Raw genomic sequence first — 25,732 nt, 5'->3', positions numbered from 1 at the left:
AAGGTAATACAGTGTTTGAACATTTGCTGTTACTTCATCCAGCAAGAACTCTACAGAAACTTTCGTCATTAGTAATAGCAAACTAGCAACTCTTGTAGTTTGAAGGCAGTTTCGCAGGCAAGTTGTTCAAAATTTAGCTATGAACTAAAGCAAAGTGACATATGAACGAACGAAGACTTACTCGAATCCTCTGTTCCATTCCAGGTTGTCCATGAGGCTCCAGGCGGTGTAGCCGATCACCGGAACTCCATCCGTGTTCACAGCTTGCAGAAGCGCCGTCAGATAAGACTGCGACAAACATTTTAAAACATTCAGTGAATTTCCATGCTGAAGGTAATCTCGAAGTATTAGTGGTGTCTCAAGATGACGAAGCGCACTCACTGTTAAGTAATCGACCCTGTCTGTGTCGTTCAGTCCACCAGAATTTCCGAGGCCATTCTCTGTTACCATTATAGGGTAGCCCGGGTATTCGTTAGCGATCCAGTTCAGCAAGTTTCGGAATCCCCAAGGATATTGCTGGAACGAGAGAAAGCGGAGACACATTAACATATGATACCGGAGACTTAGTAACCCCCACTCCCCCTTCCTTACTCTAAAGGATGGATGTATGAAAAGTGACAACTTCACGAAAAAGAAAGTGCCACTGCAGTAGCGACATCCAAACATTCTCACAAAATATTATGTCTCATTTATGATTATACCAGAGAAATACTCATCGTCATCACTAACATAATGCTAACAGTCGCTTCAGATAATACGCTTGTCCAGTACCCATAGCGTAGTGACCTATTCACGGCTCTCCGTCCGTTTGCTTTCAGCCTCTTAATTTCTGGAGGAAGTGTACTATTGACAGGTCTTACAATATACTAATTCCGGAATGAATCTCCACCCTGCAGTGGAGTGTGCATTGATCTGAAATTTGCTGGCGGTTTACAACTTTGTGCTGGATTGGAACTCGAACCTTGTAAATTTACCTTTTACAGGAAAGTGTTCTGGCGACTGAGCTATATTTTTCTCAGTACAACTCACTAATTCCCTCAGAACTTTATTTACGCAAAAGATTTCTCTCTTACCACCCAAACTTCACAGATACTCTTCTACAAATTCATTCTGGGGAGAATTCTCTAGGCTGTGGCTAATGCACTTGAGTAATGTAGTATCTTTTACAGCGAAAGCCTTTCGCGTCTAATTTCAGTATGTATAGAGTAAAATCAACAAAAATTTAGAAAAGTCATTTTCATCTGCAACAAATTTGAACAAATCATTTATGCCATTAACATAAATATCGCATGTCCGCTTTCTTGTAATACACGTGAATCTCGTATTTTAGAAAAAGAAATCTATATGCTGTGGCTACTGTCCCAGTCTTGCTGTCTATTTTCTCTAATTTACAGCTAAAAGCAGTTAAAACAATTTATTTATACAGTCAGGAAAATGTTCAGTTGTTTTCTTTTAAAACAATTATACTCTTGAGGATACAAAATGTACTCTGTGTGGTGTGCGTACTGTAAGACCTTCAGTACACACACCATCAGATTATTTGACTTGTCGCTCTAACGAAGTAGGCGAGTGTCAGCAATATGTCTCGTGGTCTTATCGTGGCGTGTTTATCTTCTGCCGTTAGGTCAGATGATAGAAATGCCACTTGCACGCTTAGAGTAGCAGATTGATGGTAACCAACTTTAAACAGAACTTGATTAATTTTCACTCACATTTATTAAAATAATAACAAGCATAAAAATTACTTAACTTGGTTCTGGATGCTATTTACAATTGACAATCTGAACTTCCTTTGGTATTGGTACGTTAATCTTATTCTCACATATATCTCTGATACTTGCCAAAAGTGTCTATACATTTATCTTCATGGCTATGTACAGGAATATGGTAATCTTATTAGGCGCAGACTGAAATTTGACTATAGACTGGTACAGACAAATGCAGGCTGACTAATCTGAGGTCCATACACTCGTTATAATAAGTCGCGCATTTATGTATCACTGTGCGAGTGTGATCCGCGAGGAGAAAAGGTTCTACGTTAGCAGCAATCTTATTGGCTGCGTTACATATTGATACGCGGATCGGCGGAGGCAGAATTTGGTCCGTCTCTATGGCAGTGCCATCTCGTAGTGCGGAGACAGATGAGCGCTGCGCCTGCGCTGTTGTGCTTAGCGGGGCGCACTCTAATGGGAAAGCTATGTACGCGCTGATTACGCGGAACTATGTACACAAAACACTGGTATTGTCTTCAATTTCTATTCAATTTCTTAAATTTATTAATTCTTTGTGCAGTGTAAACAACTTGAAGACTGTATTGTTGTTGTTGTTGTGGTCTTCAGTCCTGAGACTGGTTTGATGCAGCTCTCCATGCTACCCTATGCTGTGCAAATTTCTTCATCTCCCAGTACCTACTGCAACCTACATACTTCTGAATCTGCTTAGTGTATTCATCTCTTGGTCTCCCTCTACGATTTTTACCCTCCACGCTTCCCTCCAATGCTAAATTTGTGATCCCTTGATGCCTCAGAACATGCCCTAGCAACCGGTCCCTTCTGCTTGTCAAGTTGTGCCACAAACTCCTCTTCTCCACAATTCTATTCAGTACCTCCTCATTAGTTATGTAATTTACCCATATAATCTTCAGCATTCTTCTGTAGCACCACATTTCGAAAGTTTCAGTTCTCTTCTTGTACAAACTATTTATCGTCCATGTTTCACTTCCATACATGGCTACACTCCATACAAATACTTGCAGAAACGACTTCCTGACACTTAAATCTATACCCAATGTCAACAAATTTCTCTTCTTCAGAAACGCTTTCCTTGCCATTGCCAGTCTACATTTTATATCTTCTCTACTTCGACGATCATCAGTTATTTTGCTCTCCAAATAGCAAACCTCCTTTACTACTTTAAGTGTCTCATTTCCTAATCCAATTCCCTCAGCATCACCCGACTTAATTCGACTACATTCCATTATCCTCGTTTTGGTTTTGTTGATGTTCATCTTATATCCTCCTTTCAAAACACTGTCCATTCCGTTCAAGTGCTCTTCCATGTCCTTTGCTGTCTCTGACAGAATTACAATGTCATCGGCGAACCTCCAAGGTTTCATTTCTTCTCCATGGATTTTAATACCGACTCCGAATTTTTCTTTTGTTTCCTTCACTGCTTGCTCAATATACAGATTGAATAACATTGGGGAGAGGCTACAACGCTGTCTCACTCCCTTCCCAACCACTGCTTCCTTTTCATGCCCCTCGACTCTTATAACTGCCATCTGGTTTCTGTACAAATTGTAAATAGCCTTTCGCTCCCTGTATTTTAGCTCTGCCACCTTTAGAATTTGAATGAGAGTATTCCAGTCAACACTGTCAAAAGCTTTCTCTAAGTCTACAAATGCTAGAAATGTACCAGTTTTTCCATTCGTCTGTAAAGAATTCGCGTTAGTATTTTGCAGCTGTGACTTATTAAACTGATAGTTCGGTAATTTTCACATCTGTCAACACCTGCTTTCTTTGGCATTGGAATTATTATATTCTTCTTGAAGTCTGAGGGTACTTCGCCTGTCTCATACATCTTGCTCACCAGATGGTAGAGTTTTGTCAGTACTGGCGTTCCCAAGGCCGTCAGTAGTTCTAATGGAATGTTGTCTACTCCCAGGGCCTTGTTTCGGCTCAGGTCTATCAGTGCTCTGTCAAACTCTTAACGCAGTATCGTATCTCCCATTTCATCTTGATCTACATTCTCTATAATATTGTCCTCAAGTACATCGCCCTTGTGTAGACCCTCTATATACTCCTTCCACCTTCCAGCAAATGGTTCTCTTTTCTCCAAAGGTCTCTTTAATTTTCCAGTAGGCAGTATCTATCTTACCCCTAGTGAGATAAGCCTCTACATCCTTATATTTGTCCTCTAGCCATCCCTGCTTAGCCATTTTGCACTTCCTGTCGATCTCATTTTTGAGACGTTTGTATTCCTTTTTGACTGCTTCATTTACTGTGTTTTTATGTTTCCTCCTTTCATCAATTAAATTCAATATTTCTTCTGTTACCCAAGGATTTCTACTAGCCCTCGTCTTTTTACCTACTTGATCCTCTGCTGCCTTCACTACTTCATCCCTCAGAGCTACCCATTCTTCTTCTACTGTACTTCTTTCCCCCATTCCTGTCAATTGTTCCCTTATGCTCTCCCTGGAACTCTGCACAACCTCTGGTTTAGTCAGTTTATCCAGGTCCCATCTCCTTAAATTCCCACCTTTTTGCAGTTTCTTCAATTTTAATCTGCAGTTCATAAACAATAGAATGTGGTCAGAGTCAACATCTGCCCCTTGAAATGTCTTACAATATATAACCTGGTTCCTAAATCTTTGTCTTACCATTATATGATCTATTTGACACGTTTTAGTATCTCCGGGATTCTTCCATGCATATAACCTTCTTTTATGATTCTTGAACGAAGTGTTAGCTATGATTAAGTTATGCTCTGTGCAAAATTTTACCAGATGGCTTCCTCTTTCAATTCTTACCCCCAATCCATATTCACCTACTATGTTTCCTTCTCTCCCCTTTCCTACACTCGAATTCCAGTCACCCACGACTATTAAATTTTCGTCTCCCTTCACTATCTGAATAATTTCTTTTATCTCATCATACATTTCATTAATTTCTTCATCATCTGCAGAGCTAGTTGGTATATAATCTTGTACTACTGTAGTAGGCGTGGGCTTCGTGTCTATCTTGGCCACAATAATACGTTCACTATGCTGTTTGTAGTAGCTTACCCGCACTCCTATTTTTTTATTCTTTATTAAACCTACACCTGCATTACCCCTATTTGATTTTGTATTTATAACCCTGTATTCACCTGACCAAAAGTCTTGTTCCTCCTGCTACCGAACTTCACTAATTCCCACTATATCTAACTTCAACCTATCCATTTCCCTTTTCAAATTTTCTAACATACCTGCTCGATTAAGGGATCTGACATTCCACGCTCCGATCCGTAGAACGCCAGTTTTCTTTCTCCTGATAACAACGTCCTCTTGAGTAGTCCCCGCCCGGAGATCCGAATGGGGGACTATTTCACCTCCGGAATATTTTACCCAAGAGGACGCCATCATAATTTTACCATACAGTAAAGCTGCATGCCCTCGGAAAAAATTACGGCTGTAGTTTCCCCTTGCTTTCAGCCGTTCGCAGTACCAGCACAGCAAGGCCGCTTTGGTTATTGTTACAAGGCCAGATCAGTCAATCATTCAGACTGTTGCCCCTGCAACTACTGAAAAGGCTGCTGCCCCTCTTCAGGAACCACACGTTTGTCTGGCCTCTCAACAGATACCCCTCCGTTGTGGTTGTACCTACGGTACGGCTATCTGTATCGCTGAGGCATTCAAGCCTCCCCGCCAGCGGCAGGGTCCATGGTTCATGGGGGGGTAAGACTGTATTGATAATGCTTAATCTTTGCAACGACCTTTGTGTAACGTTGTAGGGTATTTCAGCAAGATAAATAATTTTTGATTTTCAACAAATGATAGTTCAGTCGGTACAGCACATGCCTGAAAGAGGCAAACATCCCAGGGGCTCAAGTTCCACTTATAATTTGTCAAGAACTTTAAGACTAGTTGGAATTGGTTTTGTCGTTTTAACTTTTATCCTTACACTTCAGATGGCTATATGTTTTTAATGTGTCTGTTTATGAGTCTTTTTGACATTTAATATGTTTCCACTGTTCCAATACAACACCGAGGTGACAGCAGTCATGGGACAGCTCCTAATATATTGTCGGACCCCCTTTTGGCTGGTGTAACGGAGCAACTCGACGAGGCATGGACTCAAGAGGTCGTTGGAAGTCCCCTGCAGAACTAATGAACCATGATGCCTCTACAGCCGTCCACAATTGCGAATGTGTTGCCAGTGCAGGAGTTTGTGCACCAGATGACATCTCGGTTATGTCCCATAAATGTTCGATGGGATTAATGTCAGGTGATCTGCGTGGCCAAATCAATCGCCCGAGTTGTCCACTATGTTCTTCAAATCATTTGTGAACAGCTGTGACCGGCTGACATGCCACGTTATCATCCATAAACATTCCAGTTTTGCTTAGGAACATGAAGTCCATGAATGGCTGCAAATGGTCTCTAAGCAGTCGAATATAACTAGGACTCAGTCCGTTCCATGTAAACACAGCCCACACCATTATGGAGTCACCGCCAGCTAGCAATGGAAATTTGTAGTAAGGACTGTGGGACCAAACTGCTGAGGTCATCGGTCCCTAGGCTTACGCACAACTTAAACTAACTTATGCTAAGGACAGCACACACACCCGTGCCCGAGGGAGGACTGGAACCTCCGACGGGGGAAGCTGCGCGAACCGTGACAAGACGCCTCAGACCGCACGGCTACCCAGAGCGGCGCCAGCTAGCACAGCTCCTTGTTTACAACTTGGCTTCATGGCTTCGTAGGGTCTCTGTTACACTCTGACACCGCCATCAGGTCTTAACAACTGAAATCGCAACTCATCTGGTCAGGCTACGGTTTTCAAGTCGTCTTGGACCCAACCGATATGGTCAGTACCCCTGCAGAGGAGCTGCAGTCGATGAGATGCAGTTATCAAATGCACTCACGCGTGTCGTCTGCTGCCAAGGCCACAAGCGGCAGATATCGCTGCACTGACCAAAGGGATACGTTCGTCGCACGTTCCACGTTGATTTCCGCTGTTATTCCACACAGTGTTGCCTATCGGTTAGCACTGGAAACTCTACGCAAACGCCACTGCTGTTGGTCGTTAAGTGATACATTGCCCGTGGTGATAGGCAATGCCTGCAATTTGGTTTTCTCGGCAAGCTCTTGACACTGTGGCTCTCGGAATATTGAATTCCCTAACGACTGCGAAACGGAATGTGCCATGCATCTGCCCCCAACAACCATTCCCTGTTCAAACTCTGTTAATTCCCGTCGTGTGGCCTTAATCTCGTCGGAAATCTTTTCACACCAATCACATTAGAACAAACGACAGCTCCGCCAATGAAAGTGCCCTTTTATACCTAGTGTACGCGATACTACCGCCTTCTATATACAGGGTGTTTCAAAAATGACCGGTATATTTGAAACGGAAATAAAAACTAAACGAGCAGCGATAGAAATACACCGTTTGTTGCAATATACTTGGGACAACAGTACATTTTCAGGCGGACAAACTTTCGAAATTACAGTAGTTACAATTTTCAAAAACAGATGGCGCTGCAAGTGATGCGAAAGATGTAGAAGACAACGCAGTCTGTGGGTGCGCCATTCTGTACCTCGTCTTTCTGCTGTAAGCGTGTGCTGTTCACAACGTGCAAGTGTGCTGTGGACAACATGGTTTATTCCTTAGAACAGAGGATTTTTCTGGTGTTGGAATTCCACCGCCTAGAACACAGTGTTGTTGCAACAAGACGAAGTTTTCAACGGAGGTTTAATGTAACCAAAGGACCGAAAAGCGATACAATAAAGGATCTGTTTGAAAAATTTCAACGGACTGGGAACGTGACGGATGAACGTGCTGGAAAGGTAGGGCGACCGCGTACGGCAACCACAGAGGGCAACGCGCAGCTAGTGCAGCAGGTGATCCGACAGCGGCCTCGGGTTTCCGTTCGCCGTGTTGCAGCTGCGGTCCAAATGACGCCAACGTCCACGTATCGTCTCATGCGCCAGAGTTTACATCTCTATCCATACAAAATTCAAATGCGGCAACCCCTCAGCGCCACTACCGTTGCTGCACGAGAGACATTCGCTAACGATATAGTGCACAGGATTGATGACGGCGATATGCATGTAGGCAGCATTTGGTTTACTGACGAAGCTTATTTTTACCTGGACGGCTTCGTCAATAAACAGAACTGGCGCATATGGGGAACCGAAAAGCCCCATGTTGCAGTCCCATCGTCCCTGCATCCTCAAAAAGTACTGGTCTGGGCCGCCATTTCTTCCAAAGGAATCATTGGCTCATTTTTCAGATCCGAAACGATTACTGCATCACGCTATCTGGACATTATTCGTGAATTTGTGGCGGTACAAACTGCCTTAGACGACACTGCGAACACCTCGTGGTTTATGCAAGATGGTGCCCGGCCACATCGCACGGCCGACGTCTTTAATTTCCTGAATGAATATTTCGATGATCGTGTGATTGCTTTGGGCTATCCGAAACATACAGGAGGCGGCGTGGATTGGCCTCCCTATTCGCCAGAGATGAACCCCTGTGACTTCTTTCTGTGGGGACACTTGAAAGACCAGGTGTACCGCCAGAATCCAGAAACAATTGAACAGCTGAAGCAGTACATCTCATCTGCATGTGAAGCCATTCCGCCAGACACGTTGTCAAAGGTTTCGGGTAATTTCATTCAGAGACTACGCCATATTATTGCTACGCATGGTGGATATGTGGAAAATATCGTACTATAGAATTTCCCAGACCGCAGCGCCATCTGTTATTGAAAATTGTAACTACTGTAATTTCGAAAGTTTGTCTGCCTGAAAATGTACTGTTGTCCCAAGCATATTGCAACAAACGGTGTATTTCAATCGCTGCTCGTTTAGTTTTTATTGCCGTTTCAAATATACCGGTCATTTTTGAAACACCCTGTATATATGTGCATATCGCTGTCCCATGATTTTTGTGATCTTAGTGTATGTTCCCCAGATCTTCAATGTGATCCACAAATTTGCAACATCATCATATTTGCGTTTTGTTTCTTCATCGTTTCTCTCCTGATTCATCCACCCATTTTATATCTGTATCAAATCACAGTTAAAAAGATCAATTTTCTTCTAATTTTATAATAATCTTGTTATCTGGTATATTCCCAACAAAGCAAGTTCACCGGACAAAGTCAGGTCCTCAGTGCGCACGCTCAGATGAACGTTTAGACCTTCACAGATGGCGCAGCAATCGAGTCATGTGCTCAACCGCGTGTGCACTACCGCTACGTGAGCATCAGACAGTAACAAAATGTAACGACGTGACAGTGGCAAAAAAAGTGCAGTCGTGTTTGACAGTGCCCAAAGCCATACGGTGTATGAAGTTGCTGGATTTGTTGGTGTTTAGCGGCGGACTCTTCAGCGTGTCTACAGACAGAGGTGTAACACAGGTAGCAACGAAGCAAGACGTCAGATATGTGGTCCATAAAATAACCTGACTGAAAGGGACTCGAGATACGTCTGACGGCTTGTGACTCAAAATCGCTTCCAGAAGGGATCGTAATTGTCCACTTGGTACTACTCTGCTTACTCAGCTGGTTAACGTCGGAGCCAAGCTCTTGCTGCATCGACAACGTTTCTATCATCCCGTGCAGTGCATTCTTCATTGGGACAAAAAGATGGAAGTCGGAAGGTGCGGGATCCGCTCTGTAGGACGGATGGGGAAGAGCAGTCCAATGAAGTTTTGTGAACTCCTCTCGGTTGCGCAGACTTGTGTGACACCTTACGTTGTCATGGAGAGAGAGGAGTTCGCTTGCAATTGTGTGGTGACGAAAACGCTGAAGTCGTTTCTTCAATTTTCTGAGGGTAGCACAAAACACTCCAGAGCTGATCGTTGCACCATGAGGGAGGACATCAAACCGGCTGGGGGTGTGGCTTTGAAAGTTTTCTCCGGAGCAGGGGTGGTGTGGCGCCACTTCATGGAGTGTTTCTGGTTCGAAGTCAAGAACTCATGTTTCATCGCCCGTGACAAAAAATTGTCACGATCAGCTTCGTAATGCGCAAGCAGTTCTGTACAGATGGTCCTTCGTTGCTCTTTATGCTCTTGTGTTAGGCGGCGATCAACCCAGCGAGGACACACCTTTGAGTACCTCAACTGGTGGACGAATGTTTCAGCACCACCAACAGAGATGTCCAGTTTAGCAGCGAGGTGTTTGTTGTGATCCGTGAAGCACGTCTAGTGAGTGTGTCCGCACGTACCAGCGTTGTAGGAGTCACTGGTCGCTGCCGTGTGCGGCCGGTCGGCAGGCGAGACGTGGACAGATTTGCGCGACCTCGTTGGGATGATGGCAGACGCCTCGCCCAACTACTCACCGCGCTTTTGTTCGCTGCCAGCTCTTCGTAGACGTTCTGCCCTCGAATATCTGCGATACTCTGGTTTTCCACCAAAATAAACTAAATGGCATCGCTCTGCTTGAAACGTACCTCAGTTACAGACGCCATTTTGAAGGCTACGTAAAGCGCCGCCACCTAGCGGCACTTTATGAAATTACAGGGAATGAAACAGGAATATTGCACAACGGCCAACAACAAATTCCGCAATTTTTCAACCGAAACTGGCCGAAACAAATGTGTTGCGTTACTTATTGAACGTCTCTCGTATTTACCATTCGTAATTTTCTTTAACATCATCGTGTACTATCTGTATTTACATTTACAGCAATTACTATGTGGGTATTCAGAATGGCCTGGACTATTATTCCTCGCGTCGCACGTCAAACGGTATGCTATCAATGCATGTGGTTGCAATACGATCGACACACTGCCCTCAGCAACCCATCTCGCTCACACTAGTAGGTGTGTGATGGACTGCGATAGGCATTGAAGCACAATCACTGATCATTAGACCTGCTTTAAATTTCACTCGTTAGATTCCATGCGTTAAGTTTTACGCTTGTCTACAAAGCCTAATTGAGTGACGCAGTATCATCTCGCTGATGGTTAATCCATCCATTGAAGAACGTGTTAAGATCTATTGTTCCTTTAGCGTTACTTGACGTAAGTACGCTACATGCCGGAACCGGGTTTCATCATCTCCTTTCGCAAAATCGACTGTGTAATGGCGTCATTAGACTCTTTAAGTCATCGTGACCGATATCCCACCTAAAAGTTATACTTATAGACATTTTATAGCAAAGAAAGAATTGTTTCAGCCCAGACCCACACGAAATGAAAATTTCAAGCTACCTCTCTTCTGACATTCATCACTTACTTTTCAGTCGGTTTCTAAAATTTTTCGTTAACTATATTCGGAATACGTCCATTCTCCGTTGCGGTATCAATAGAGGATTTTGAAATCCATTAAATGCGACAATTTACCACTGCAGTCGCTGAAGGAACCCGAGTGATATTATTTAACTTGAATTACTGTATAACTACAGAGACTGAAATAGCTAGACCCTTTATATCTGTATAACAGGTCATATTGACAGGGACATGTAAACAAACAGGAAGCACTTACAGCATCGCCAACGTAAGAAATCATACAAACAGCGTTCAATAGAAGGCTCGGTCCACGTTCGCAGTGATACCAGCACTTACTTTACTTTACATGTGGCGATGGCCTTATCGACCATACGCCTGCTTATGAGCCTCTTCCACTTCTGCCTGTCCAATGCGCTGTTTGTCCAGTTGCTGCTGCTGTTCATCCTAGTTATGTCCTCCCGAATGTCATCCCGCGATCTGATTCTGGGTCCCCCTGTTCCTCTCGTTCTATCTATTGTTCTGCCCAATTCAACCTTCTTCTCTTGAGCACTTCGACGATGTTACGGTGTTTGTACAGCCCTCTTAATTCTCCATTTCTTCTTATTCTCCATTACATGTTATTTTCGACGTATACAGGTCCAAAAATTTTCCTTAGTACTTTTCTTTCAAATGTTAACAGTTTTTCTTCATCTTTCTTTCCAAATATTAATGTTTCACATCCATATAACATCACAGGTATAATGCTCGATTGATATAAGCGGATTTTGAAGTTACTGCTAAGTGATCTTTTTCTTGGAATTTTGATGAAACTAAAAAGTTTCTTGTTTGCTTTTGATAAACCGGCATCTATTTCTATATCTCTTCTATTGCTATTACTAAAAAGACTTCCTAGGTACTTGAAGTGGTCAACAGTCTTGAAATTGAATACATCTACAGTCAGAGGTGCATCTTTTCTGATTTTCTTCCTTAGGGGCAGGTATTCTGTCTTTTCTTCATTATCATGTAATCCTGTTTTCTCAGCAATTTTGTAGTAATTTTGCAACATACCAGCAGTAAAGCGAATAATTTAATCCTGCAGAGTACGGCAACCAGCAGAAAAACAGTTTGCTACTTGATGATGTACGAGTTAGTTCGACAACTTGCCATTTCTCAGTCGGCCATGTCTCTGGCTTTGTTACCAATTGAACATGCCTGGAATATGGACGGATCACACCAGGTTTACTGCCAGCCCCTAACTGACACATTTGATGATTAATGCGTCTAGTAGTCTAGTTGTGGGAAGATAGCTGCGACGTTCAGCATGTTCGGCGTATCAGTTCCCATAATGTCCCTACTGAACTTCTCTGGCACTTTCTCGCGGAATGTGGTGCTGTTAAATTTCACAGATGGTCCTACGTTTAGTCCTGATTAGCTACAGTCGGATAGTTGATATGATCATTGTAGTCCCTCTGGCTATCGGAGTTGTTCATGGAGACGTTACGAGAGAGGCGTTGTGAATCACGGAGAGATTTCCTATTGAAATTTCTGGACAGCACTTTTCAGGAGGAGTCAGACAACATATTACTTTCCCCCCACATACATGTCGCGTATTGCCCACGAGGAGAAAATTAGAGAAATTAGAGACAATACAGAGGCTTACCGACAATCATTCCTCCCACGCACTGTTCGCGAGTGGAACAGGATTGGAGGGATCAGATAGTGGTACCGAAAGTACCCTCCGCCACACACCGTTAGGTGGCTTGTGGAGTATGATGGAGATGGAGACCGAATTTGATCTGAGTTAGAGATATAGTTCCAATATTAATTATCGGTTATTAAAGAAAAGTCAACAGCGGTACCTAGTAACAGAGTCTTTGACCTTAATCTAAATTAATATCGTGTTAATGCGATTTTTTGTACGTAAGACATGTTTAAAACAATATTGTTGATTGCTTGCTGATTCCATTCATACCACTCAATGACTCTAAAATTTAATTTAAGATTCATATAAGAAACCGATATTTCGAATGAAGTTAAATTCATCACCTCACAGTTTACTACTTATGAATGTAGAATCTATAACCACTAAAAGCAATATCAAGACTGCATCACATATTAACAAAGGTAGCGGTGGTGGTGCAATATTAAAATTGAATTAAACGATTGTTTCGAAATATAAATTTAATTCAACTGATGCTTGACGGCAGAAGATCATATGTGTAACCCAAACATAAGAGCTAAATTAATTTTACTAAAAACAGTCGTATTAAATTTTTCATAGGTTCAGAAATATCAGACGCACAAAACTTAACAACCTATTTGTAATGACCTCAATTTTTTTTTTCAAGATGAGACATTTTACACGTCAATTCGCAGTCGTTTTAAATTATATTTACTTTATTTTGATAAAATGTCAGAACGCGTCGGAAAGAACTGTAGATCAAGTTTGGTTGTTACCACATTAATATACATTGCGAAGGATATACAAAGGAAAAAGCTAACACTAATATAAATTAAAATAGAGCTAGCTTTCAGGCAGCTTAATTCTGTTATTTACGCACCTGTTTCGTGGCCTCACATCCGTTAAACTGATGGAGAGAGAGCTGTCTATAAACAGGTCTTACAGAGACGCCAAATGGCAGTTTAGAGCGAGCTCATGTTGCAGTAGGTCGTATAGACCCTCATCACTTTCATTTCTGTGAATGCAATCTAAATATAGGTTGGCATCGGTGACAAAACATGGCCGATGTCTGTTGTTTCTGTAAAATTCTATTGTGACTTGTGTTTATATAATAAATATTATGATATGCATATACGTTTTGACTCATTAGGATTTACATGGATTGGAATTTACATAGCACAGGTGACCTCTTGGACCTGACCTCTGGAGTGTATTGCAACCAGTTTAATTCATCACATGTCAGCAATGAAGTACACATGTCGGATTTGTGGACTCACTGAATGGGGACTGAGACTTTAATAATTGAAGCACCCCAAACATAGCAAAGGCCTCAAGTTCAAGATCTACATAAACGACGACATACCCATATAAAACTACGGATTATGTGTACCTAACACAGCACATTCTCACCAAGAAATTGTTTTTCCCCCAGCAGAGTCAAATCCGGGGTTTTGCTCTGAATGACAGGGGGACTGAGCTCATAGAAATTTTGTGTCGCCATGCCGTCTCCAAATGCTCTAAACGATGTTTTCTTAATCTGTTATAATAGCATCTACAGCTACAACCTCATCATTCTCCTCTAGGCACCTAACGATATATGGTGGGGAATACTTCTTATACCACTAACTGATTCTCCTTTCCTGTCCTAGTCGCGGATGCCACGTGGGGAGAATGATTGTCGGTAAGCCTCTGTATTGGCTCTAATTTCTCGAATTTTCTTGAGAGGTATGCGGGAGGAAGCAATATATTGCCCGACATTTCACGGAAGTGCTCTCTCAATAGAACAACTGTATATGATACACAACGCTTCTCTTGTAGCGTCTGCCATTGCTGAGCATCTCCGTAACGCTCTCACGCCGACGTAACGATCCCGCGACGAAACGCGCCACTCTTCATTGGACCTCCTCTGTTTCTTCTACCAGTCCCTCCTGGTAAGGATCGCAGACTGATGAACAGTACTCAAGAATTGGTCGAACAAGCGCCTTGTAGGCCACTTCTTCCGTCGATGAGCTACATTTCCTTCAGATTACCCCTATGAATCTCAGTCTGGCATCTGGTTCTCCTGCTACTTTTTATGTGGTCATTCCACTTAAAGTAGTTCTGGATTGTTTTTCCTAGTTTTTTCGGTACATGCAGTTTCCAGCAGTTCATCATCAATAGAGTAGTTGTGCATTAGTGTATTTCTTTTCCTATGTATGCACGATATGTCACGTCTATTCACGTTTAGCGTTAACTGCGAGTCCTTGCACCATTAGTCCGTCCTCTGCAGGTTGTTCTGCAAATCGATGCTGTCTTCTGGCGTTGCTACCTTACTATAGACTAGAGATGGGGGATCCGCTCTTGAACTGATTCATAGAGTTGAATCTTTCAAACGAGTGAACAATCAGTGATTCAGAAAAAAAGAACGGTAGCTCCAAACGTTTCCCACGGCAGAGAGAGAGAGAGAGAGAGAGAGAGAGAGAGAGAGAGAGAGACGGAGCATATCAGCAGCGCCTCTGCTGGTCACAGCACAGTGCACGCCACACAACACAGCCAGTGCCGGCCTCTGCCCTGCTTCTACCTTGGCTGCCTGCATTGTGCAGTGCCCCATTGGATTTTGTGTTTCACATATGCCGTGCCGTCTCTGTGCGTCGTCTGCCGCGTACAGTGTCTGGCGCAGCTTAACTTTGCATCGCACTCTGTCGGCGATCGTTTCAGTCGCACGTCCTGCCCTCTGGGCAGTTGATGCGAGCAACAGGACAGAGAACCACCTAGCGGATAACATAGGAACTACTTGCAACAACCTGCTCGCAAGGGAACGGACGATTTGTCTCGGAGCGGGTGAGTGGTGGCCGTTCACCGCTCCCCCCACCCTCGGAACTCGCCCGCTCAACGCTCACCCCACCGTTCTCGACTCTAGCCAGAGCATTGAGCAAAGCAACTCAGGTGTCACTCTGGTCTCTGCGGTCTTAGCTCACGCAGTAATACAGCTCGCGGCTCGACCTGCTCGACTCAGTGCTTCTGCATCGGAGTTCGTCTCTACTGGATATTGTTCTTCGTAGTAATACCACTATGTATATTACATTATTATGTTATGTATACATCATTTGTTTTTATTTTATTTTTATTTGTTTAAACTGATCAGATTAGGTTCCTGACGACTCCTCTTACTATAGGATTTTTATTATGGACACTCGAATTTACGCTTTAATTACGAGTGAACCGATAAACGTATCGCAAAATGTGATACACCAATATTGTCCTTGTTTTATTCTGCGTAAGGCTATATGCAGCACTTTCGTTTTACAGTCAAATTTATATATTTTTTTCTTATTCTGGTACGGATTTTGCGATTTTAGGCGTCTTCGGAAGGAAACGTTCACTTTAAAAATATATGGCTTGCGATATATTTGTATGAGGTTAATGAAATTTTAATACATCATAACCAAATATATTGTTAATGTAAATCTCAAGTTACAACATTTTCCGATCACCCAAAAAACCACGATAGTGCAAAATAAATCAATAATCAAAAACTTTGTCATATCGTGGAAATTTCAATAAACAATACAAAATTCTTACTCATTATCTGTGTTACTTCAAAATAGGATCAAATAAGATCAAAATACAGGTATAGTACTGGAATAAACCAAGTTTAAAGGGAAATGTGCCTTCCATTTATTTTCTATTGTAAATGAGTGGTGAGTCATGAAAAAGAGCTAATTCATTTCAGGGAGTGAACAGTTCTGATCCGATCTCTGAAAAGAACAGTTTTGCCCATCTCTACTATAGACAGCCGTGTCATTAGCAATAGTCTTAATGAGCTTCCGACGCTTTCTGCTAGACCATTTGTATACACTGAGCGGTCCTACCTTGGGGTACTCTGGAAATTACCTTTACATCTGTCGAATGTGTTCCGCTAAGAGTGATATGTTGAGTTGTGTCTGTAAGGTCTTGAGGCCAAGGGCGAGAAAATTTTCGAGACTGCTGGGACTGAAAGCTATGTTGCATTTTTTATTTGAGATGAAGAAGAAACAGGTGTAGTTCTGGAGGGAAGAGAGGGGCGGCAGTCCCATAGGCCGCTCCCACCCCCTCCCCTCCCCCTGTCATCGTTTCCGTCGCGGCCGAGTTAACGTACCGCAGAGGAGTGCACCAAAGAGCAGCAGGGGGCACAGAGCGTGAATTGAAGCTAAAGTGCTTGGTTCAGAAATTTCTCATTCGTGGTGCCGTTAATCTGTAAAAAATGGAGCGTGGTAAGAACCAGTGGTTTGACGTCAGTGAGTGTCAGATGAAAATCGAGTGAAAGCTTTGTCAGAGAAGTTTGTTGATTGTCTCCGCCTCGGTTAATTCAGAGACGTATCTGTCTGAAAAGACTTTGTCGCCCTGCGGCTTACTCACCCCACTACCGACGCTGACGACGCCAGAGTCTCTGGACTTGGATGGAGATGTGCCGGCCTCGCCTGACGTCACAATGCTCGTCGAATAGTGATTCAGCCCGAAAAAGTCAGCCGCCCCTGCAACAGAACACAGCTTGCGTCAGGTGATCACCTTTACATGTTATTCATTCTGAAATGTGTGAGAGAATCTAGAGGTAACTGAAGACCCTGAAATCTCTACGTCTAAGGCATCATACGTTGTACACATTGTTTCATAGTCAAGCTGTCAACTCTTAGAAGGATGGAAAATATCTCTGAACTTAAGGTAACTGCAAAAATTTCTGCGTTACGCAATTTATTACCAAACGTCCATCTGCGTTATAAACACCTTTTCAATACGATTTCCCACTTACTTTCTTACAGTAATAAGAGATAACAAAAAATCTATTGAAAGCTTCCTGCCATTTTTTTGGTATAGGTGAAAAATATGACCTATGTTCCTCATAAAATATATATCATAATACAAAATGAAGATAATGGAATTTCTAGTGGAAACGACAGTAAAAATTATAAGCCACCACAATAAACAGAAAACAGAACAAGTTTAACATATCTAGTGTGTGATACTAATTAATCTCAAATTAATAGAAGAGAGAACTAAAAGGTGGCAGTGCGACTGATATCGTAACTGAAACAAGTATTCAGCAAGTGAATGAAATACAGTTAAGTGTGAGGAATGGGAACACTGTGGGTTATATCTTTGAAATGCATATAGACGAAGTGAGGTAAGTGAAATCCCAATCAGGAAATCTCAGCCTGTAATGTAAGGAACATGTAGTCATAACTGAAATTTTGAACCTGAAAAAGTATTCAGCAAGTGAATGAAATACAAGTAAGTGAGACGAATGGGAAAACTGTGGCTTATATCTTTGAAATGCAAGTAGACGAAGTGAGGTAAGTGAAATCCTAATCAGGAAATCTCAGCCTGTAACGTAAGGAACATGTAGTCATAACTGAAATTTTGAACCTGACCGCGATTCCATCCATTTTATTTCAGTGCCTTCAACTCAGCTGCTGTTCATCGCTACGGTCGGGTGTGGGTTACCCCTTACTCCGGTGGTTCTATTTCCAGACGGGAAAACCTGTTATTGTTGCTTGGGAGAAACAGGTGGGAAAACATAAGCGACAGTGAATGTTTGAGTCGTTCCCACAGGGGTTTTCGGGTGATGTAACTGGCTATGGCAGCTGCTAATGGTAAGCAAATTATCTAGATTCGAAACAAAACTTTCTATTGAGACAACAATATCTTAAACATATAAACTTGCATCGAATACTTAAGCAAATGGAGTGCTATGCTGAAAGCGTATTTTAATGCACAGAGGGTACAGTTAACTACAATGCTCCAGTTAGAGAATCTGTAAAAACACAACCACTGAATAACACCCTTGTGTGAATAGAAGGTAAGTGGAATCCTTAGCATAAGAGGTTTGCATACAAACACAAGGTTGCAGTAAAATGAAAACTAAAAATCTTGAAGAAGATATAATGTCTCTTGTCTATAACAAAAAGAACTTTCGTTCCAGATCTGACTTTATGTTCAAGAAATAGCGCAATGATGTGCTTTCTACTGACATAGGAGAACGAAAGTAGATATTAGTGTGGCATAAACTTACCTCTGAGGTACGCAATCTCTTCCTCTGTAAAAGTTGGCAGCCGTGAACGGGGCCGCCCCTCTGCAGCACTGTTGGCGTCCACCCTCTGGCGCACTACTGCCGGGTAATCCCCATCCTGGCTGTAGATGGGGTGCGCGTAGAGTCCTCCCTGATGACAGCAGACAAATATGCTTCTCTTATAATTTGTGCATTTCCGATTTCCCGCAGCAACACAGAAACTAAATAGGTAAAACAATAATGACTGCTTATAACCATCTCTGTGTGTTATAATTAGTGTCCACAGCTCGTGGTCGTGCAGTAGCGTTCTCGCTTCCCACGCCCGGGTTCCCGGGGTCGATTCCCGGCGGGGTCAGGGATTTTCTGTGCCTCGTGATGACTGGGTGTTGTGTGATGTCCTTAGATTAGTTAGGTTTAGTAGTTCTAAGTTCTAGGGGACTGATGACCATAGATGTTAAGTCCCATAGTGCTCAGAGCCATTTGAACCATTTATAATTAGTGTAATCTTATCTTCGCAATCCCTACAGGAACGACACACAGGACGTTTTTGTACATTCTTAGAGTCCTCTCTTAAAATCGATTGTTGTAAAAGTATAGATTCGAGGTACAGTTGGCGTTCGTCCTCAAGAAACTGCCACTTCAAGGTCCCCAGTCTCTCCGTGACACTTCCTGTGAGCAATCGTGTTGCCGGACTCTCTGTGCGATCTCTGTCCGCTGCTCGTCCTGTTTGGTATCAGTGCTTCACACTCGAGCGGTATTCTAAGATGGGTCCGAAGAGTGTTTCGTAAGCGTTCTCGTTTCTAGACTGTTCACATTTTCCTAGTATTCTGCCAGTGAACCAAAGGCTGCCGCCTATGTATGCGATTGTTACTTTTCGTACCTCTACAGACTGTTACACCGAGGTATTTACAATAGTTGACTGATTCCAATTGTGACACACTGATATTGCATTGTAGGATACTACGTTTTTCCTCGTAACGTGGAATGCACAATTTTACATTGTTGAACAGTTAAAGCAACTTGCCAATATTTGGCCCACTTGAAATCATATCAAATTAACCATTATAAACTCATCATCTATTTCCACACGTAAGAGGTTGCACTCTTTTCTTCCTTCCCCTGTCGCCTTCCAGAAACAACGAACTAAGGTTTGTATTAATAGCTTCAATTAGTACTCTATACGTAATTGTTCACAGCATGAAGATGAAACCAGCTGATCCAGTTTCCCAGTCTAGTAAGTTTCTCAAATAACGGGGGGGGGGGGGGGGCGGAGGGGTGATCAGGAATTCAGGTTACAAGGCCGCTATTTCTGAAGTTTCGACTGTTATAAAGAAATTAGTTGCGCGCGGTAATTCTGATACATGCCTCTGGAAAATGTGATAGTTGTAGGTGAGCACAAATGGCGACTCGCCTCTGAAACTGGTCTCACGAAGAAATCCACTCAGTTACTCGATTTCTGAGGGCGAAACATGTAAACATGGCTGAAATTCTCTGGCAATTGGTAGAGCTTTACAGAGAGACTGTACTGTATGCCCATCACGTTGCAGAATGGTGTCGAAAGTTTGAGACCGGCAGAGAAAACGTCACCGACGAGGATTACAGTTGCCAACCCAGCACGGCAACGACAGCTTTGAACAGAGTTCGTGTGCCGGAGCTGATTCAGGATAACTTCGGAATCAACTTACAGCGTGTGACGGTAGAACTGGCAGTGCCTTCCGCAAGCGTTCGTCACGAATTTTTCGATATTCTGCAATACTGGGAAGTTTGTACCTAATGGGTTCCACGAAATCTGTCCAGCTAACACGAGGAGAAGAGCATGGAGGCAAGCCTGCAACTTTTACAAGGGTTTTCCACTGAAGAGAACGGTTTTATTCACAGCACTGTCATTTGTTACGAAACCTGGATCGACCACCGCAACCCCAGCAGAAAGCGGCCGTCAGTGGAGTGGAAACAACCCTCCTCTCCAAGGACAAAGTAGTTTAAGGTGACTCCAAAAGCAGGGAAGGTGACGACCGCAATGTTTTGGGACACACTCGTGCAGTTTTTGGAAAGAGGGAAGACAGTGATCGCTGACTGATACTGCAAGACCTTAACATGACTGCGCAGGAGGCAACGGCCAGGACTTCTCATCGAGGACGTCGTGTTTCTTGGCGACAACGTGCGACCTCGTACTGCCAAGAGGATCACCACGCTCTTGAAACTGTTCTCTGGGACGTCACTGACCATCGTTCCTACAGGCCGGACCTCGCTCCAAGGAACTTTTACCTTTTCCCTCACTTAAAGGAGCAAATAGGAGGCCGACGATTCACTTCAGACAAGGAGGTGAGACGCTTCGTGGAAATGTGGCTGAACACGATTTTTACCAGAAGGGTATATTCAGGGTCGTCCAACGAAGCGACAAGTGCCTAAACCAATATGAAGACTATGTCGGAGTATAACCTAATGCATGTACTACCAATTGGCTGTAGTGGTCGTGTGAATCAAAATGTACACGTTTCAATATATATCTGATAACCCTAATTCCTGATAGATCCTCGTACATTGCCACGTTTACACTCCTTTTGGAAGCAGTTGTGATTCAGGCTGATAACTTTTTCCTTCCCGAGACATCGCATAACTCTGTTTAATGAGACTTCGTCACTATTGATAGCATTTGCAAGAACCACCCACTTGTACTAAACCCCCAGAAAAGTTTCAATTTAGCCAGTGAGACCGTAGAAGATGGTATAAGAGGCACAGAGTAATACTGACCGTAATTGTCCATCCGAATTTTGCGGAGATTAAGTTAATCCGTCCTTGGGCTTTCTTAATGAGTCGTCATGTAGGATTCTTTCGATCTGTTTTGCAGGAAAGTTCTCGAAGTTTATGTCCCTCACACAAGCAGGATCGGCACCGTCAGATTGTAAACTGCAATTCTTCTTGCTGTGACTCTGTGTTCAAGCGGAACGCTGTATTATTCGCGACAACGTTCAAAAGGGCTGCCATTATCATGTATTTATTTACTTAACACCATAAACCGACAATATCGACACAATTAATAATGATTTAACTGGAAACTGACAGTTTCCTGAGAGTCAGATCTAGATTGGAAGCCATCCTATCAGCGACTGGCGACTACAGCGCACAGCCTGTACCTTGTACTTACACTCGTGACATTTCGTAGCCATTTGTACATTTTCGTTTGCTTGAACATTATTCATTTATTTATTAAGAAGGTCAATTTCTGGCGTCGTAATATTGTTGTAAGAAATTTCTTATGACCTGTAGGTTCATCCTAATATCCTGAAAGGGTACAGTACCGCCCGACATTGAAAATAGGTACAACATACTTCATTATTCTTGTCAGAACAACATATTTTTTCTAATAATAACTCAATTTCAATTAATACAGCTTAGCCGGGTACCAGTGTGGGAAAGAATGACAATTTATTTGTTTAATTGATCACATGTGCACTCCCACAAAATAAATCCCTACATCCAGTTTGGTGAGATCTGTGAAATGAATGAATGTATGGTCGTCTGCTAACCGCAGATAGTGAATGTGAATATATGACCATCTTTGAGACGATCCTTTGGCCACCTTTGGTGGAACTAAAGAGATGAAACTTACCGGAGCTATGAGCGTCTGAAATGTGGCTGACCAATACGGTAGCATGGTCTTCCCCCACCTCGACAGAGATGCGAGATGACCTGAAGAACGGCCATGTTTCAGCACTCTGCCGCTGGATCTAGTGTTGGTAAGACCTGTCTTAGGCGTGCTCCGTAAGGACAAAAGAGTGGAGACATGGTATGCATGTGAAATACTTAAGAGCAGTTTAGAATAATAATTTCTCTATTTCAGGAACTGTTGTGGGGAGAATTAAATGTCAGGCAGGTAATATTAATGGGATCGTAGTAATCTTCGGAAGTGACCAACGGTCACAATGAAACCACGTGTAGCAATAAGTTGAAATACTTCCGAGTGCTTAAGTTAAGCTGAATTACTAGCGTGTGTACTATAAGTTGGAAATATTTAAGAAATGGCGTGTGCAGGACTTGAAATTAGAGACGAGTACTTCCACGTGGTGAGTACTGTGTGAGTCTCAATCTGTGTATGAGACAAAGGATAAAGAGAAGTACTCGTCCATGGTATCAGTTGAGGACTCGCGTGTGTGATGAATATGTTCTTAATATTACTTTGCGTGTTATGTTTCCGTGTGACGCTTGATTCAAACTCTAATACTCTGAGAGAGAAGCAAGGTGAGTCAGCACTGTATCCAGCAACGCCACTTGGCTTGCATTGCACAGGAAGACGTGCATATAACGTCCAGAGTTCGTAGTAGGAAAGAAAAGTTACGAAGTGGGGCAGTGTCGTGTGAAACTGGGATAAATACTAAATGAAGTGGGAAAACTGAAAGTGATATGATTATAATGTTGTGGCTATTCCTTGTGTTGTATTCCTTGTTGCAGTGTGGTGTATATCATGTAATTTAAGTATGTGTGGTTTGCATGGGAGAGTAGCAAGGTAGTTTCAGAGGTAGTGGGTTATGCATGTTCCTTTTGTACCGCTCGGTCTGGAGGAAAGTTTTGTGATGATGGTTGTGAGAGTCGAAGTGTGAGATATAGAAAAAGATCCACCATCCTATCCAGAAAGTTCACTGTAGCGTTAAAGAATTACGAGACCACAAGATAGAGAATCACCAATGTAAAGCCATGCCCTCTGGGCGGAATTTCTCATGTGTTATTGTTGTAGGTTATAGAATTTGTGTGTTTAGGTTATAGAATTTATCGGAATAAATAAGATAGTGAAAAGAAAAAGATTGGTGGCCTTTTCCTTCGAATTGTATGTTGCCATGATACCCAGAATTTATAATGTGTGCGCCATTCATATTCAGTGCGATGGCCAAGTGTTGATCAAAGCCGTTAAATAAAAAAAGAAAATGTGGTATTGCCAGTGCGTAGTGAACAGTCAGAGTTGTGTAAAATACTAATAGTCAGATGTGCGTTTCCGTTGCGTAATATTCATGCAGAAGAATAATTTGTAACTTAATAGTGAGTACTAGAGTTCATGTTACTCGATAAATAAGAATGAATCCACTCGCTTGGCAGACCACTCATCTTGCAGGCCTGACTGCTTGATGCCACGGTATGAGCAAGGAATGTGGGTGCCTCTCAATCCGTACGGGAAAAAGTGACTTTCGGTAGCAAGTATTTGTTAAATAAGATCACTTGCTTCAGCGCGAGAGTAAAACCACGTACAGTACCTCGCTGCTGACGTAGCCGGCGTTCCCCTCTGTAGCCACCGTGCCTCACACCATCGTCCTCTGGCGACGCCATATGGCCCACCGTCTGATTCAGCCAGCGTGGGAACCGAAATCTTACTCCCTACGGTGTGCGTTCTTCACTACCGCTATACTTACTGAATGCTACGTGATATCTGCGGTACAAAATTGTAAAAACTGGAAAATAAGGGAACAAAATGTGGCTTGAAGAGGAGGGCTACCTTAAACACTCTGCTGTTCACCATCTCAGAAGACACTGCTGTAAGAGTCACCCAATTGCTGTCTAATTTCAGTTAAGTAGAACTTATTTGGAATAGATGCTTTTGTTTAAAATAATATTAATGGAGACATTCATCTCACGCTACGCTCTCCGCGCCCTGTTGGAAGTGTGGTTCAGGCTTTTAGAAAACATCGTTGGCCCTATTCTTAGGATGTGTATGACAATTTACACGGTCACAGATTTCCGAACTCTGCTGCATTAATATTTTTATATGCCCTTCTGCAGTTGGCTCAAGGTGATCAAAGGTGGTTCGTAGAATGGTTTTCCTTCTACCGTGATAATGATATCTCTGGTAGTCAGTGAACTGTTTACACTCTTAGAGGGGGGGGGGGGGGGTACATCATGTTAATCCATTGCGGTAACTATATTATTACTGCTCAAAATTTGTTATTGGATGAAAATAAGTATTTCTGAATTACTGAAAATGTGGTATTTATCTTACTCACACTGAACTGAAGATTCCTCTCAGCGGCTTCCAAATCTTCCGTTGAGTTTGAAGCTGGTTCGCTTCCTCCAATGTTCAACGTGATTCCTACGCTACCTGGAACAAATTTTCATTTTGGACATTAACAGTCATGTAGTTAACATCTAGTAAAAGAAAATACATATTATTGACAATTTTATATGTTATAAACACAGAGAACTTCCGTGCCTTATGAAAGCAAAACTGATCTCGACATTATTCCTTCATCATGACAGTGAGCACTTTCATTGGCTACTCAGAGCTTATAACCACAATTATCATTAACTTTTAGCAACCGTTTTAGTATAAGCTGTTTCTAAATAATGTCACGCTGACGAAGCGAACTGGCATTGGCTTAAAAAACGATTAGCGTTGCTAACTCGAGCCGCTGAGACTGCCTTTTCGGCCGATATCCTGTTGCGTCCAGACTCCTCCTACTTTCCGAGGACAAACTCAGGCACAACTCCATGGCTTTTGGGCCACTATGTTCATTATATTGTAGATGGAGGAGACAGCACAGACCCAATCGCCTTTCACCAATATTTTGACACCGCACATTGGAAGTGTCTGCGCCCGCCCCTATACCACGAGTTACTCGCAAATATGCTGAACCTTGTATTTCATCGTCAAGGTACCGGTTGAGTTGACCGGTCCTTGTGGTATTCTTGTCCTGGCCCATTTTCAGGTATATTGTTTCATAATTTATTTCATTTCTGTGGCACTCTTGCTGTCGCTTTATTGAACTATAAAAATTAATAAACAAATAAACGAAAGAAAAAAATATATAAAAATAGCTACAGTCAACGACGACAGGGATAAAATCTGCTTTTCTATTTTTCTTTTTTAATTTTTTTTTAAGTCAAGAGCGGTAATCGGTAGCACACTCATTCTTATTTTTTATGGATATATTTTCAACGCTGGTCATATTATTGACCGTACTATTACTTCACACATATGTGAAATTGAAAGGTAACATAATGAAAAAACACGCGTATTTTCACGAACATTTACTGATTGCTTTTGGCCTTTTACTGATTTTAATTGTTACAGCAAGTGCTATATTAATAGTATTCGACAAGTGGAACAAGAGAACGAACAAA

The 25,732-nt window shown here is 42.5% G+C and overlaps 1 protein-coding gene across 1 annotated transcript in view; it reads right to left on the bottom strand.

Moving 5' to 3' along the window:
• LOC126094950 (myrosinase 1-like) overlaps nucleotides 1–25,732 on the bottom strand; it is a 102,391-nt gene that overhangs the window by 20,002 nt on the left and 56,657 nt on the right. The window contains exons 6-10 of the mRNA XM_049909605.1: nucleotides 24,616–24,710; nucleotides 18,632–18,779; nucleotides 16,981–17,096; nucleotides 382–516; nucleotides 182–288 (exon numbers count right to left, since the gene is read on the bottom strand). Coding sequence (XP_049765562.1) covers nucleotides 182–288; nucleotides 382–516; nucleotides 16,981–17,096; nucleotides 18,632–18,779; nucleotides 24,616–24,710 — 601 coding nt within the window. The remainder of the gene's footprint in view (nucleotides 1–181; nucleotides 289–381; nucleotides 517–16,980; nucleotides 17,097–18,631; nucleotides 18,780–24,615; nucleotides 24,711–25,732) is intronic.

This window comes from Schistocerca cancellata, chromosome 8 (assembly GCF_023864275.1).
Source record: "Schistocerca cancellata isolate TAMUIC-IGC-003103 chromosome 8, iqSchCanc2.1, whole genome shotgun sequence".
Taxonomy (NCBI): Eukaryota; Metazoa; Arthropoda; class Insecta; order Orthoptera; family Acrididae; genus Schistocerca; species Schistocerca cancellata.
Note: the sequence above shows the minus strand (reverse complement) of the source record. Positions and strands in the feature narration are given on the sequence as shown.